At 40.2% G+C, this 17,508-nt stretch overlaps 1 protein-coding gene across 3 annotated transcripts; it reads left to right on the top strand.

Moving 5' to 3' along the window:
• On the top strand, positions 1–15,740 carry atxn2l (ataxin 2-like). 3 transcript variants are annotated; one of them, XM_017685853.2, is made up of 24 exons: positions 1–325; positions 596–702; positions 1,928–1,967; positions 2,564–2,620; positions 2,877–2,948; positions 4,115–4,289; positions 4,418–4,539; positions 6,330–6,421; positions 6,866–7,084; positions 7,749–8,113; positions 9,125–9,208; positions 9,333–9,458; positions 9,550–9,618; positions 9,723–9,784; positions 10,202–10,557; positions 11,224–11,293; positions 11,446–11,595; positions 11,731–11,794; positions 12,319–12,479; positions 12,677–12,809; positions 13,023–13,132; positions 13,287–13,469; positions 14,133–14,322; positions 15,273–15,740. In XM_017685853.2, exons 1-24 carry the CDS (start codon positions 305–307, stop codon positions 15,329–15,331), a joined length of 3,087 nt encoding a protein of 1,028 aa, XP_017541342.1. In that variant the 5' UTR covers positions 1–304; the 3' UTR covers positions 15,332–15,740. The 3 variants fall into 3 exon arrangements, with proteins under 3 accessions (XP_017541342.1, XP_017541349.1, XP_017541357.1); XM_017685860.2 differs by having other exon boundaries at positions 599–702; positions 15,273–15,409; XM_017685868.2 differs by lacking the exons at positions 1–325; positions 596–702 and adding an exon at positions 1,042–1,154 and having other exon boundaries at positions 15,273–15,409.
• The last annotated feature ends 1,768 nt before the right edge of the window (positions 15,741–17,508 follow it).

Below are 17,508 nucleotides of genomic sequence, written 5' to 3'. Positions count from 1 at the left end.
ACCGGCTTGCCATTATGTTTAAGGCAAATCCTTGGACGTGGTACCGGCTTTTTTAAAATAAGAAATACTGTAAGACACTCGCTCGAGAGTGCTCATGACATGTTTTCGGAATAAAGGCGAAAGAAGATTCAAGGCTCTGGGACCGAAAACTACCAAGGAGTGCCGGATATTTCTGATTCCTAGTCCAAGGTTGACCTAGCCGGGTCTGCTAGCTTACAGTGGAGGAAGCCCCCTCGCTACTGAGCAGTAACGCTGGGGAAATTCAGCTAGGTGATTAGCTTAGTTAGCATCCAGCTATCCAGCTATGTCTTTCCGCCGCCAGAATGTGAGTATCCAGTATTTTGTGTTCAACGGTGACAGTCAATCAGATAAACAGTACAACATATTCCGTTTATAAAGATGATTTAGACCGTGATTGTTCAAATAGCCCCCACTGTATGCCTGTAAATGAAGTCGATAGCTTGAAGTTAGCTAGCTAGTTAGCTCACTAGCAAGTTGAAGTTGTAGGTAGCCGGTCACCCAACAAGAACGTCTCAAAAACGTAATTTTATGTGTCGCAGACCATCGACATTTAATTAACCAAGATGCTTTTCAGCAGCAGTCTGGACCAGGTGGCCGCAGAACGTCTAATGGTACTTCTGGATCGGGCAACATGTCATCAACAGTTCCCGGGAATAGCACGACCAGGTCGACCACTGGAAGGTAATCTGAACCCGGCCACTCTTCACAGAAAAGTCCGGGGACTGACATTTCATCATGAGGCCTACCGGTTAAAGTGGGCGTTTGCGTCTCGCGTAATTCGCATAAGGGGGTCGGAAAAGACCAATTGGATCGCGTGTTATTGAATTAGCGAAGGCGAAGGCCAATTGCAGGTGAGCGGCTTTAATTGACATGTAAACGTGACCAATGAAGTAACGCTAGCGCTGAAAAAAAATCTGAACGCCCGCCCTCACGAGTGATCTGAACCAATAGGATCGTGAGAATAGTTGATTGAAACCGTGACTGGCCAATGGGCGCTCTCGTTGAGGACAGCAGCGAGAACTCAGTAGTGTTTTGTTGTTGTTTTTCTAACCCATATGATACAGAATAGCGTTTGCGTCCCGATTCGAGCGATTTCTGCCTCACAGAAGACCCGGAATGCACGTGGCAAAAAAGTATTCAGTCTATTTTTTTTTCTTAGATTACACATCGTTCAGTAAATACTCACAACCCCGCGTTTCGGACTATATGCTTCAATCTGTTTGTCCTTTATTGTTACGATGTCTTTTGCGCATCTTGGCTAAAGCTAACGTGGTAGCTTGATGCATTGGCTTTGCTAACGTAACCTTACCCAGCTAAATCAGTCTCAATTGGTACTGTTTCGAGCTGTCCTGAATATACAGTAAGCAGACGAATTGCGTCCAAATATTGCCATAATGTCGCCTCGTTCTTTAGACCGCTCGTTAGCTCTCGTTAGTGGTGGCTAGTGGGGGCACACAATGCTCTGGTGAGGCAGTACGGTGACTGGTCGTTGTTTACTTAGCCCTATTTTACAGTTAAAGGTCCGAGTTTTTGTGTGGGAACCACTGGACCTTATCGAGGGTCAAGCTGTCAGACTGCATAAATGTTGTCGTAGACCATGTAGTGCCGCTTTTAGAGATATGTACAACAAAGCAACAGCATCAGCGATATATATATATATATATATATATATATATATATATATATATATATATATATATATATATATATATATATATATATATATACATACACACACACAAATGATAGGATTAAACATTATGCATTAAGCATTTTTCACTTCTGTCTGGCTACTGTGTCCTTTTATGGAAAAATATAAAATGGGTATATAGTTTTTTTTATCTTGCAAGGCAAAAGCATTGGCAATTATTTTATCTTGACAATTTAATTCTTGTATTATTTTCAGGAACAGAAACTCTGTGAAGCCCCCCTCACAGTCTCCCCCTGTACGTAACAACTTTAATATTCTTTAATCCACATTATACCTGTGTCTGCTTGCCCAGTGTTTTGTTACTGATGTTTTTGTTGCACACCATATCTCTTTGTTACTCTTTTATGTACCTGCCTATTGGTGTTTTCTACTAGGGGTGGGCAGTGTGGCAAAACTATAACACCACTGTAATTGAAGATGTTTTCACACAATGTGTACCACAATAATTCGTTTTTCTGAAGTTTGATAAGTTGAAACCCATTGACAGTGACTGTTGCATGTGGAATTTTTAACCCCTGTTTGTAATTGTAATGACAACAATTGGTGCATGCCTATTTAGTCTTTTAAGCTATTGAAATATAAATTAATGTTTTTATTTATTTCTTTATATTATTTTCTTTAAACGTTTTACTTACTGGGTTACAAGAAAATCTAGTTAAATAGGATTAGTTGTGCTCTCTTTGTGATGAAACAAACACAAATATCGATATTGACTGCCCCAGTTTATCATATTGCTATATATATATATATATATATATATATATATATATATATATAATTGATTAAGCTTTGATGGTCACACAATTTTTTTTTTGTTTTGTTTCCTTTCAGGTATTTGAGGGTGTCTATAACAACTCCCGGATGCTTCATTTTCTCACAGCAGTGGTGGTGAGTTTCTTGCTTCCTGACGGAGCTTTTGTCTTCAATTATATCAAAAACATTGAACAAAGCTGATAAATACTAAGATATTGGAATCCCGACAGAGAAGACAAGTACACGTATCTGCTTTCACCAAACCACTGCCTGTTTAAAAGTTTATCATGGCTGGATTTATTTTCTGTTTTTAATTAACTTGATTATCTGGCCATTTGTCCACCTTGGTCATCGCTTTCTTCCTGATCCTCTCTCATCTTTCTCTTCACAGGGCTCCAGGTGTGATGTTAGAGTGAAGAACGGCAGTGTGTTTGAGGGGATCTTTAAGACTCTAAGCTCAAAAGTAAGTAAAAATCTCTGCACCACAGCCTTCAGAACAGGATTTGGTTCTCCACCATGACAGTACACCAGTAAGGATCCTTGGGCACTGCTTGTAGTGCTACATCTGCCTGCTTTTGTTGTAAGGCCCTGATGCACCAAGCCAGCTGTCGGCCATCACATGCTTTCATCAGGCTTTTGGTGGCCAAAAGTTGCCTGTAGTTTGTGTGGTGCATCCTTGACCATTAACTCTAGTCGACTCTTCTTTGTGCAGTTTTGGCTAATTGAGCCTGTTGAATTGGTGTCAGTGGTCTGCCATGAGAAAGTGTTGTGAATCAGTGTGTGCGAAGAGAAATGGGCAGTCTAACTACTTTTTGAATGTGTATTTTAAAAGCACAATATATTAATTTTTTTTATTGTTATGAATAAACAAGAACACACAAGATCTCTGAAGTTGCTCTGATGACTGGTAATATAGCAGTTCATCCAGTATGTTGGTTGGAATTCTTTTTAAGCAGTTAGTTTTGTCACCATCATACAGGTGGTGCTGTAGTCTCAGCCTACGAATTGAGGAGCTCCAAGCTTCTAAGCCAAAAATGGTAGAAGGAGTGGCTTATGTTTACTAAATTTCACTGTTTATTAAACATTCACTCTAAAGTAGCCTTTATTTTTTTGCTTTTAACCTTTTTAGTGACAAGCTAACAATCCTTTACTTTCACTTTCACACATTATGGCTTAAACACAGACAACTGAAGTGTTAAATGAAGACATTTAAAGAATGTATTCTTTACTTTGTACATTGCAGGTTAACAAACTACTGCTCCTGCTATGTAGTCTTGTTCCCTTTTGTAAAGATGCATTAGTTCTGTACAAATTGGCCATCAGCTGTAGCCCTTGTGATGTGTTCCAGTACAGTTTTTTACAAGAAACTAGACAAGACAAAGCTGAGTTAATGGACGGCAGTTATCAGGTGGCCTTAAAAGGCACTAGTTCTTCCTCATTGGTTTGTTGTGTCTGGGCTCAAACATAATTAGTTGCTCTGGACAAGAGCGTCTGCCAAATGCATAAGTGTAACGGTAAACATACTGTCCTCAAAATTGAGCTTAGTCATGATCTAGAAATTACATTGTCATTGGGGCAGTTTTCTATTTTCTGCAGTGTGTTTATCTTATGCTGTGTGTGTGTGTATAGTGTGAGCTAGCAGTGGACGCTGTACATAAATTAAGGAATGAAGAGGGCGATGGCTGTGGAGGTGGTGTGTCTGCACATCCCAGGCGAGAGGAGATCACGGACACCATGATCTTTAGCCCCAGTGACCTGATCATGATGACCTGCAGAGATGTGGACCTCAACTTTGCTACGCGAGGTGTGTGTGTGTGTGTATGTTTATCAGTCATAGTAATGTAAGTTACGGCTATCAAATATTGATATGGGACTGTATTTTTGCCTGATCTCTGTTTTTATTTATTTAAAAAATTTTTTTTATGTGTTTAGACACCTTCACGGACACAGCAATCACATCGACCAGAGTAAATGGTGACCACAGAGAGAAGGTGCTCCAGAGATGGGATGGAGGAGACAGCAATGGAGAAAACTATGACCTAGAGGCTGACGCAGTGAGTTTAATCCCCAGTGCAGTCAAAATATAACTGTAAGCTATGGAGATACTGGAACGTTATCCAATGAAAAATTGTGGCTAAAAACAAAAAAAAGGCAAAAAATGACACATTTAGATTTAGTTTGAAAGAGTGAAAATGTTAACAAGAATTTAACAAGAAAATGTTAAGAAGATTATGTAGGTTGTGTACAAATCATTTTAATAGTGAGAATTAAAAATAGTGGTTAAGCTACAGTATGTAAGATTTGGGTATTTGGAGACTTCTGGTAAAAGATGTTTTTCCACACATTGTGTGGCATTTTGTAATGTCGGCTGTGCTAATTCCTTGAGTGGATGAATCTGATCGTGAACGTGGTGAAAAAATGTTTAAAGAAAAATTTGGTGTAGGACGTGTCTTTCGAGGCTGCAAGTGATTATCCACTGTTGTCATCAAATCTTCATAAGTATACTGTTGATTTTTACATTTGATACCTAAACTTGATACCTTCAAAACGTCAGACCTTCTGTTTGAGTCTGGGTGTGTGATGTTAATGTTTAAAGATATATGACATGTTCATAAATCTCCTGCTTTCATTTAGAGAAAAAAAAACTAAACATAAAAAAAATAGTGCAGCTGTAAAAAGTAAAAATTGAAAACCAGAAGTGCCAGATGTGTATTTAATTTTGCCTGTTTGTACCACTGCATATATTATATTCATCAGTAATGTAATTATATAATTCATTTTTTATGCAGAAGTACATAAAGGCTAAGTTATTAAATAAAATCCAGATCTGACACTTTTTGTTTTCAGTTTTGGTTTCGACCAAAAATCTTCATTTCAGTACCTCACTATGCAAATAACTGTAAACAAACACACTGATCACATTTATGGAGACTGAGGTAGACTGGAAAATACGCTGATATCATTTAACCCATTTGTGTCTAAAAACTACATTTTAGTTTCCAGTGTTTGTCTGACAAATTATCAAACTTTCAGAGCTGTAGTGGAAGCCCTGCCCATGTCTCATAGCCTCAGTCATACAGCGTGGGCAGATGAGACACTTTAAAGATGACTGTTTTGACCTTGTGACATTTCTGAGAGATACTGATTATTTGCAGAAGCAGAGAAACTCTTATTCAGCTGTGAACAGTGCTATGACATTGGTGCAGTGATGGCGTCAGGAGACGTCTCTGCAATAGATTATATGGGCGTAAGCAAGTCCTTATCTCATGTCACATCATCCTTATTGAACATGTCAGTGGCCTCACAGAGACATAAATGCCAAATAACTATTATTCCTAGGTGTTAGAAATACATTCTTAAAAAATATTTTGTACTAAAAAGATTCCAATTAGATTGATTAGTAGATAATGAAGTTACCATTTTCCAACCTCTCTTTATCCCCTAGAAATAATAAGACTGTTTATGTTACTGTGCCTGTATCACTGGTGTATATATAAAAAATCCATTCATCATTTGAAAAGTAATCCGTGCTGAAACACTGATTATAACTTCAGGTTCAATGGGCAGAGCTAAACAGTTGTAGGCTGAATTGAGAGATGCATGACATTGTAAACAAAATTAACAGTTCAATACAGGCTGTTTTTTTTTCTGCATAATTTCCATATATAGACTGGAAACTGAAGAGTATTTTTGCGGTTTCAGCAGTGTTTACATACTTAGTTAAAATCTTATATTTGATGAAGTCAAGTATTTTTGGGTTTCCATGATATGGGACCATAAAGAACTATGATTAAGATTCAATTACAGTTTTTTTTTTTTTCTTCTCTCTGTCTCTCTCTGTCAGTCCAATGGTTGGGATGCCAGTGAGATGTTCCGCTTCAATGAAGAAACGTATGGTGTGAAATCCACCTATGACTCTAGCCTCTCCATGTACACGTGAGTCTCTTTGTCTCCCTTTATCTATCCCTTTTTCTGTCTTTCTTTCTTTGTCTCTCTTTATTTCTCTGTCTTTTCACTTTCTCTCTCCATACACTCTGAAACTTGTTGTGTTTCACCAAAATAATAAATTCAGCAAATAAAGAGAATATATAAAACTCAAATTATGACCAATTGCACTTAGCTTAGACTTGCACCTTAGGCTGGTGAAAATATATACAGTTAGGTGTATTTTAGGGCTGTGTTCTTATATGAAGTGGGGGGAGAGGCTGGGAAGAATGTCATAAAGAAAAGCAGGACATTGTCAGATGCTAGGTTGTACATTTATCAGTGGGAATGGTTATACCAGTGCCCACCACCGTCACAGAATCTAGTTCCAGCTGTCTCATCTCAAGTCCTATCCAATCTCTCTTCTCTCCCTCTTCCTTTCTGTCTCGTTCTCAGAGTTCCTCTGGAGAAGGGAAGCTCAGAGGTTTTCCGACAGCGAGAGGCACGAGCTGCACGCCTGGCCAGTGAGATTGAGGCCAGCTCACAGTACCGTCACCGGGTGGCATTGGAGAATGATGATGGAAGGACAGATGAGGACAAATTCAGTGCGGTGGTGCGGGATGGAGTAGAGAGAGAGAGGGGCAGAGACAGCCCTAGCTCCAACTCTGGGAACAGGTTGGTCTGCCATATCACTTGCCTCAGTCTCACATTTATCACATTTAGACATATTAATCACATTTAGAGCCTGCTGGATGTGTAATGTTTAACAGTGCATTGTGACACAGTGTATTATGATGCAAATATGTGACATAGACATGGGTGATATCACCTGTAAATTATTAAATCTAATGCAGTTGCATTTTGTGAACACCCAAGGTCGCCATCATCTTAACTCACACCAGCAAGTTCAGTGTTGTTTGCTGCGCTCTCAACCTAACACCAAAACTCAAACTCCCAGATTAACTACAGCAGCACATTCAGTGTCATGAAACACATATTCAACTATGGCTGCAGATAACTATTATTTCTGTAATCAGTCCATTATGATTTCACTTAAGTAATTGAGAAAAGTAAAAGTACAGATATCTTTATAACTTGCTAGTATCTTAGTAATTTGCTATAATGTAAGGTGAGCTCAGGTTTACATAATTTGCAGGGAACTGTGTTTTTGACGATGTGAAAGTGACATCATTTATGCGATTTTGAGCTGTGCATGATAGAGTACAACTGATTTAAGTTATCATTAGTGCATTATTACCCTCTTAGTGATATACTGTCTGCATTATGTGTGATGTTGACTGACCTCTTTTCGTTTTTCTTCCAAATGTATTTCTCGTAGGGAGACCAAGTACATTCCTTTACCCCAGAGGGCGAGAGAGAGAGAAATGGGTACATCCAGAGGCGAGCGAGAAAGGGGAGGAGCCTCCTCCACCCTTCCTAATCGAACAAACAGACCTGTCCCTTCAAGCTCCTCTCCTAGGCCCCCTCTTCCCTCTGGCAGCAGTCAGCCTACCCCACCTTCTGACAGGAACAGTCCACTGTCCATCAGAGGAGGATACTCTCCTCATCAGTCACAGTGTAGTCCACCTGCTCAGTCCCGACCCTCAGAACCTGGCCATGCCAGCCCACCTGCTCCACATTCACTCCCCCACTCACTCTCACACCCGCAGTCTCTGTCAGACTCTGCACGACCTGTAAACGGAGGTACAGTTTTTGTCTTTGTGTGTTCACACGTCATATTAGTTGTTTTTAGTTTATATAGAAAATATTCTTTATTTTTGTTAACTTAATTCTCAGTGCTTTAACTTTTTCATTTTCAGTCATTTTGTAATCAACTTCACCTTTGTTCATCATTCTGGACAGTTCTTCTTTTCTTCCTTCCTACTATTTATTTGTAATCTGTTAGAGTGCACATTACTAGCATCATATTAGTCATTACAGACTTTGAATACATGTTGATATTTCTGAATGAGTATCTAAATACTCTCTCTCAAAGTCACCCTTAAAAATTAAAATATTGGCAGTGGTGTTAGTCCTCTGTGTGATGGAACAGATAATCTTTTAATCAGTGTTTTTGATGACATGGTAACTATGCTAGAGTTGTACGTCTGTCAAAACACAAGTCCTTCTGACTATTTTTAATGTGTGGAGTGTATGATTTTTACTTTTTTTTTCTTCCACTTGCATAAGTGAAATGTAGTCTCCATACAGATCTAGAAAAATCTAACATTCCCAATTCCTGTAGCATTTTATACCAAATCTGCTGTTTGTGCTGTTTAATTACAATAGAAAACGAGTGAAAAAGATCATATTTTCCTGCCTGAAGCATATGAAATAGCTGGGTCACAGGCAGTGTGGATTGGAGGCATTATCAGTTGCTCTTCACTTGTAGTTAGATGATGTGGTGCTGATGTTTTGGATATGAAGTGAATTTGGGGTAAGGCTCGTAGCCTACCAAAAGGCCCTTGTATAGGAATCGTTTACAGACTTAAGATGATTCTTCAAATTTGTCATGCATCCGTGACCCACCAACTTCTTATATTGCAAAGTTGAAACTGAGCATTTTTCTTAATGTAATTTAAAGTGTTCTCACATTTGTTAGGCATCTTTGCTCTTTTAGCCTAAGAAACGTGGAATGCTGTGCTCTGAACAGTAGTTAATGCAATGCAGGATTGTGACGGTATAAAGTTTTGTCAAATTTGTCTTGCATAACAGTGTCATCCAGAACGTCTCCCAAATCTCAGAGACCTGTACAATCCAGAAGCTTGCGCACTTCCAACTCCCACTCCTCACCTACAGGTGAAAACAGCCATGAATACACCGACTTGTACAGTCATTTACAGAACATCTACTAACAAAGTTGTCAACATTATCAAACCTTTTACCTTCTTTCTGATCCTTTTCTCTCTCTTTGTCTCTCCAGTCTCTCATTCCCCCAAACCTGATGCCCAGGACCCCCCTCTGACTACTCCTACGTACCTGGACACCTCTGCAGTTAACATGGTGACCCCAAAACCCTCTGGCCCCACCCCTCTCTTCCCTGTAGATGGTGAGCAGCACTAATTATGCTGATAATTATTCTGATGTTAATAAATTTTTTGTCTGTTGTCAAAACACTTTTTTTTCTCTTTTCATCCCAGTGAATGAGATCTTGTCTAAGGAAAGGACAGAGGGCCTTGCAAGTCCTCAGGAAGGCAAGAGCAGCAAAGGTAATTTGTGCATGAATGATGCCGCAGTTGCTTTTTCATTTTGAAATCATTAGACTAGTCAAACTTAAATGAATACTGAATCTTTTGCTTGCCTTGGTCCACAGCTACATCAGTTCAGCAGAGGTCACAGATAGAGGAGCTTCGTAAGTTTGGGAAAGAGTTCAGGGTGAGTGTCCATGTGATAACTTAAACTTTGACTAAGATTAAGTTTCTGGTCGTAAAAGGGTGGAATTTAATGATGAACGTGGGGTTGACAAAAAAGCCTGGTATTTCAAAAAATGGGCACTAATAAGCATGAGTTATTTGATTTGATAAAATCGACTGTTATTTGATTAAAACAAATAACAAATGAACACTCTTTTTTTCTAGCAAAATATTTTGAGATCTGTGAAAGGCTATCCATAGTTATAAATTCCATTTGTATTGTGGCATTTTTCAACTCTGATTACTCTGTTAATTAAAAATAATATGAATTGCTTATATAATCGATATTGACAGCCTTGTATTTGCAGCTGTGTACTTTGTTGTTTTATTGATGGGTGCTTAAGAGTTCACATTTTCTCATGCTGTCTTTTTCTCTTAGCTTCAGTCCAGCTCTTCACCTTCCAGCCCCAGCACTTCAGCTACACCCAGTGATCCTGCTCAACCCAGCTCTGCTCATGGCACACAAACAGACCCCGCCCCCTCCAGCGAACCCAAAACAACATCGCCCACAACTCCTGCTCAGGAGTTTCCATTGGATGAAACGGGAAGAGAAACGAGTGCAGAGGGTGCCACACCATCCACACCGCCACAGGTCACACACACTGCTACTCCTGGCAGTGCTCCACAATCTTCTGTTGTAGATGGGCAAACATCAGCTCCACCCCAGCCTGCAAGGACCCCAGGCAGAGAGGATGGCAGACCGGAGGTTGCAGAGAGAGTGGAGGGCGTGGCTGAGTGAGTAGGAAGCAGAGAGGCAATTATGAGTAATGAGCAGCGCCCAGGGTAGTTGGTTAAACAAGTTTTATTAACATGTGATCTTCCTCAAACTCAAGGGCACTTTGCAAAAACACAACCGGGCAAACAAAATGTAAGCAAAAGCATTATAACCAAAACAGAATAGAAAACAACAAAATAACAGCTGGGTTACAGAACAAGACAAACATCCTGGCACATCATCAAACCTGCAGATGATGAGTCTTGATGAGATCATGTGCTGTTTAGCTCTAATAAGTGGCTCATGTAAAAAAGCTAGTCATCCCTTCAGATACTTTCATATCAGAATCAGTCAATGCACATTTCTACAGGATGCCCTAGTGCATTGGTGTCTAGTCTCATCTGCAAAGGGTTGGTGTGTCTGCAGGCTTTCTTTCCAAATAAGCTGGAACACACCTCACAGCACTAGTTTAATTAGTTAGTCTCAGTCCTAAAACACCAGAGCATGTGTGCTAATACTTGGTTGTAATGAGAACACCTACACCAGCCTGAACAAGTTTTGAGACCCCTGTTCTAGCTAACAGATTAAGTGTAACCAATCTTTACTTTCTGGTGTGTGTGTCATGTAAACTGTCATTTAGTTTTTGTGGCCTTTTTAAACCCTGTTTTGTGTGTTTTCCCCTCTAGTCAAGTAAAGAAGTCTACTTTAAATCCCAATGCCAAAGAGTTCAATCCCACCAAGGCCCCTCTACCTATGGTTAGTGCACTCGCCAAACATTTTCTTTGAGTCATTCATGGATACATATTTGCATGTATGTAACCCACACCGACACTTAATTAAGGTTTTTTTTTAATTTTTACTTCTATTGAACAAGAAAGACACCAGCTTTTTTTGTATTTGGTCCACAGGTGAAGCCCTCTGCGACCCCAACGCCCCCTCGGCCCCCGCCTGTGAGCCCTTCTGTGGTGCTCCAGCCTTCTGCAGGACAGGGAGCTATCTATGGCCCCCAGTACCTGAGCTATGTCTCACCTATACAATTACAGGGTCACTCTGTACAGGTATGTAGACAGACATTTTATAATTGCATTGCTTTGGTAAATTGTAATGCATGATTTTTTTTGTGCTTGAGTGAAAGAGTTTTTATTTGTAATCTATGGCTTACTCTAAGTGTCATTTAAATCTGTCTCCAACAGGCTCCTCAAATGTACCCGTATGCTGTGTCTACTGTCAGCCAGGGCAAATACCCCAGAGCTAAAGGTAAACACTTTGACACCTGCAGTGCTTAATTAATCCAATACTAGTTTGAGGGGCTAACAATTCACCACTCAGTGCTTAGCAACTGGTACTAGGCATAACTTAGTGAAGTATAAGGCAGGTTTTTCTTCTTATTTTTAAGTACAGTCTGCATTAGTGTCTGGCGGTATAGATGTTAAAAACCACAGTGTGTTTTGATGCATTTCGATCAATACTTGGAACAGTACAGTTATGCTCAGTGAAGGTCTGTCTTGATTTTTTTTTTTTTCCAGTTACAGAAGGAATTACAGAGCAGAGGTTTTGCAGTTTGTGTATATTTAACTTTCACATAGAATGTCTATAATAATAAGGTGAGAATTGCAGAAATCTTGCCAATGGTGAATAGAAAAGGTATGTGTTCCTGAGACTCATTTTGCGACCTATACTAAGCAGAGATCTAAGGACATGTTTCCAGATGTATCATATTAAAGATTAAAGTCTTTATACATGTACACACACTGCATTTATTGGATCCTTCTGTCATTCAGGCTCTGTTGGGACCCCTCGTCCGGATCACAGCTCGTCAGCACCACCTATGATCCAGACAGCGGCATCTGCAACAGGTCCTCCTCTGGTTGCCTCCCCTTACCCCCAGTCCTATCTGCAGTATAGCCAGGTCATCTCTGCCATGGCCCACTATCCTGGCCAGGTAATTGTGATATCCTACAGTATATGTCCTACAGTTTATGTCATACAGCTTAATTGGATCTGTGGATTTTGGTGCTTGCTGTTACACTGGATGTGTTCTGATGGTCTTCTTACACAGAAACCATAGTGTTAGTGTATAGAAAATGTTCAATCCCTGTCATTTCACAACTCTGGCACTTCTGTTTCTCTCTCTGCTAGCCGGTATACTCCGTGCTGCAGAGTGGTGCAAGGATGTTGAGTTCTGGAGGTCACCCCCAGACTCTGGGCCCTCCTGGCCCTCAATATCCTGGTCAGACGGAGGGGCCTCCAGGAGCCCAGCAGGGCATGTATGGTATGTATGTGCAAAAACACTAGAATTAGTCATCTTTCTGCACTCTGTTTAAATTTGTTTTATTTGCAGAGGAATGAGTAACTGCACCATTTAAGTAACTGTGCTGTCTGTGTCTCTTGTACATTAGATTTAACAGAATACAAAAATTAGTGGATTTCATAGTATGTGTATTTGCAAAATAGCTAATGTAATATGTTTCTCTTTCACTTCCAGCCCACCAGTCTTTCTCTCATCCCTCAGGGTCCATGCATCCTCCACAGCCCTCCAGCACCCCCACCGGCAGCCAGCCACCTCCACAGCATCCCACTCCCAGCCCAGGACAGGTATGGCAACCTGCCAGTCAAACTAACTCACAACACAGTTCCCAACTTTTTGTAGAACTGTGTGATCTTATGATGATAAGATTAAAGTATAATGAATTATTCTTTAGTTGAGTACTGCAATGGTTATAAAAACTTCTCTTTCTCTTTCCCCTAGTCTGGTCAGTCGGGTCCACAGCCTCAGACTCTGTACCATTCAGGTCCACTGTCAGCACCCACACCCCCTAACATGCCTCCAGGCCACAGTTCACCACAGGCCTCCTACCCTCTCCAGGGCTACAGCCTGCCAGGCCATCAGCCACTGCCACACCCATATTCCTCTATTGGCCAGCTAGCACAGGTACACCGCACTGTCACGTGCACTCTGTGCCATGGTGACCCAGCGCAAGCAAGCACTAATATGTTCCACTTACGTGTTATGTGCTGTGAAGAATAAAAATCCTGTGTTTAGGTAACATATTCAAAATATGCAGCCTAAATCTATTGGGTATTTAAAATAATATAGACCAGTAATTATATTGTAAATGGTGCAGATGTGCAAGTTGGAATATATTAATGGGTGCTACTCCATTAGTATATGGGAGGCTGACATGCTAGGTAAAATATGTGAATATATTCTAAGCCTCTCTCTTATGTGATCAAATAATTGTGCTGTAGAAGAAGAGAAGTGAGCATGAGTATGTTCAGTCTGAGTCCCACAGAGTTAGACAGTGGGTGCATAATGAGTACTTTGGGTTCTCATAGCTCGTTTGACACTTAACAGCCCACTCAGCTTCAATCAGTTAATGTAGCAGTAATTCAAAATCCACTCAGCAGTCTCTCATTGTACTTTCATTGAGAGACACTTACTGGCTAAAAGTGACCCAGCTGTACATAATTATTTCAAGCCCTTGACCGATCTTTAGATTATTTCTCTGTCTCTTTCTTTCTCTTTTTCAATCTCTGTTTATCTTTCTTTATTAAAGTTTTCTTCTTCTTCTTTTTTTTTTTTTTTTTTTAAAAGGCTCATGTTCCAGGAGCTTTGTCAGGTCCACACCACTCTGGAGGACACGGCCCTCCACCGATGATGCTGCTTCATGCTCCTCCTCCCCCTCAGCAGGGCCCTGGTTCTGGGCCTGGGCCCCAACACCCCTCTCACGGACCCCCACAGCAGGGAGCCCACCAGCACTACACCTACATTGGGCACCCCCAAGGTGAGGCATTACCATCATATTACTGATTTTTTTTTTTTTTTTTTTTTTTTTTTTTTTGTGAAGTATATTACAATTTACATAAGACAATCATTTTAAGACTTTCCTCTACTGTACATCAGAGTTCTTGTACAGGCAAGAAAGAAATGAAACACAAATGTCTGACTTTGCTTTGATTCTCTTAGAATTGTTTAGGAAATGGTTCAGTGCAGGGGTATATAACTCTGGTCCTGGAGGTTTGGTGTCCAGCACAGTTTGATAGTTCTCCTACTTAAACACATTTACCAAATTTTGCAGTGAACAGATGAATTGAATCAGGTGTGTTTGAGCAGGTAAATTACCAAACTGTGCTGGACACCAGCCCTTCAGAACTAGAGCTGTACACCTCCAACACATTACTTTAGTACAAACTGACCCCAAAATCTTCTGCACCCCACACGAAGATTTATCAACCCAGATAGTTTAAAATGAAAATATGACTCAATACAGCCTCTCAAATTTTTAAGAAGCCCAACAGAAACAGCCTCCTAGCAGCACCCCCAAAGCCCACTGGGGGGGCCGCATGTCACAGGTTTAAAATCACTGCTTTAAACAATTCGTAATTATTTTTTACAATACATATTGGGCAATTGGGCCCAAAGTACTAATTACACAACAGTAAAATTAGTACAATAGAAACAATACCAAAGGTCTAAAAATAGCCCAGAAATGTTATTTTGGCCAAAAAATTTGCACAAATTTTGAGCATTATTATAATTCACTACAACATTTCAAACGTTCTACGTCAGTATTCCTAAATTACTACCTTCAGCTGCATTTTTACACCCCTGCAAATTATTGCTAGGTCAGAAGTCTTAACGACAATGAAGGGAAAACGTTTAGCATGTTTAGAGTACACAGCAAGTCAAATGGTTTCAGGCATAATAATTAAAATGTTGTTTTTAACTCCTCAGCTGTGCAGGTGCAGCCCCACCCGTCCCAGCAACTGCCCTTCCACCCTCCTGGAAACTGAGCGAGATGAGTGAGAGTCTCAGACTGGCCTGATGTGCGGAGTGAGAGTTCCTCTTACAGTTTCTGGACCAGGCGTGTAAACAGACACACACTAACAGTCACACATGCATCCTCTCCAGAAGCAGAGATTTTTTGTTTGTCTGTTTTATTCTTATCTGTTGGAAGGACTGAGATTTTTTTGTTTCGTTTAAGTTGAAAGGACGGGGGCACAGACTGTGTCTAAAACAGAGGGAATGAGTGAACAAGTGTGAGAATGAGTGAGTGAATGAGTGACAGAATGAAACAGCTCGAGATGAATGACATTTTATAAAGATGGATTTTTCCCTTCCGCCTCAACCCCTTAATTAAATAAAAAAAAGAAAAAAGAAAAAAATAATAAAATGTACAAAAAATAAAATTTCAAACTCTCAGAGGTGGCGTCCGTCTTCTTTGCTTTGATTTGTCTTGATCGTTGAACTTTTTGTGACTTAGCTGGGTAAATTGCACAGGATTTTTTTTGTGTTCACTGTAAGTTTGTGAAAAAACACCCGACCTCACCTAAACTTGTTCCAGTGCAGTGCTGCGCAGAACTTGTTATTCACTGACACTGGGGACACTGTTTTGGTTCACTCTTACAGAACTGTTCATTTATTCCACCAATGAACCATTTTTAAATGTGAAAACACAGAGCTCTGAACATGACCACAGTAACATTTAAAGGGGATTCCCACCAGCTCTTCAAAATTTAAACAAGTCATTCCGACTACTTTAATGTGAAATGCTCTATTCTCGAGAAACTTAGTCAGAATTGCGTTCAGTGGTGGTGAAAGGAACCAGGGACCAGTTTCATGAAAGTGTTAAAGAAATTTTTTAAACTTTTTTTTTTAATAAATAAGGGAAAATTTATGGTAAATTTGTTATTCTTCAAAAAACCCTTAAGAATGGCATAATTGCTTAAGGGAATTTTCTCGTAAAAGTTATGAAAGACCTTAAGAGAATTCCTCCACCATTATCTGGTAGTCAGGTCTAGTTTTTGTTTACTAGAAGTTTTTCAATGAGCTGAATGATTGGTTCTCTAGTACTGGTTCATTCTAATTCGTCATGTAGTTCATGTTATTTATGTTGAGCTGTAAAATATTGATAGGCTACATGACAAATAACCTACTGCCTACAATAGAAAAGAATTTGTCTTAAAAACGTGTTGAAGACTTTGTGAAGAGCGCAGTTATTTTTCGAGAATTGCATCATTACAATGTTTCTTCTGAGAAATGCTTTTGTGAATTTGAGTCTCAAGGGTTTAATGCCTATGAAACCTTCCTCACAGTAAGCTATACAATGAAATGGTTATGAATAAATTGATGGAAAGGGGGAACATGCATTTTTATTGTGAGGCAAAATGGTCCATTTCTTCCAGATGTATTAAATTAAACAATGTTCAACATTATGTATAGAACTCAGAAGACGTAGGTTCGCAGGTGGTTTTGGATAACATAAAATCACTGCATTTGTGTTGTGGATGTTGTGATTTCTGGTTTCTGTAACAACTGTTGTGAACAGTGAACAATTCTGAGTGCATTCTTCCACAACACGCACCGTCACATCAACCCATTCAAAATAACCCGCCTGGTTAAATGCTCCTCTGTTAAAGCCTTAATGCTAAAAATCACTAATTAGGGAAATAAAACCCAAATACAAAATAGTCCAGAATTCTACTGCCAACAGAAAGCGCACCTCCGCAGACTGAACTATGAAGATATTTTTCAAAATATGATGGAATTCTGGCGTTGTTGCCTCACAGCGAGGAGGGCCTGGGTTTGAGTCCCTGGCCGGGAGACCACGGTCCTCTCTGTGTGGAGTTTGCATGTTCTCCCTGTGTCTGCGTGGGTTTCCTCCAGGTTCTCCTGTTTCCTCCCACAGTCCAAAGACATGCAGTCAGGCAGTTTGGACATGCTAAATTGCCCCTAGGTGTGCATGTGTGTGTGTGTCTGTCTGCCCTGTGATGGACTGGCGACCTGTCCAGGGTGTATCCTGCCCTTCACCCAATGACAGCTGGGATAGGCTCCAGCAACCACCCCCTCCCGACCCAGAAGGAGCAGCGTCTTAGAAGATGTGTGTGTGTGTGTGTGTGTGATGGAATTCCCTTTTAACATGTTAGGTGATGGGAAAACCTATGTTAGCTGTTCTTTAGGACCTTGAAGG

This window comes from Pygocentrus nattereri, chromosome 14 (assembly GCF_015220715.1).
Source record: "Pygocentrus nattereri isolate fPygNat1 chromosome 14, fPygNat1.pri, whole genome shotgun sequence".
Taxonomy (NCBI): domain Eukaryota; kingdom Metazoa; phylum Chordata; class Actinopteri; order Characiformes; family Serrasalmidae; genus Pygocentrus; species Pygocentrus nattereri.
Note: the sequence above shows the minus strand (reverse complement) of the source record. Positions and strands in the feature narration are given on the sequence as shown.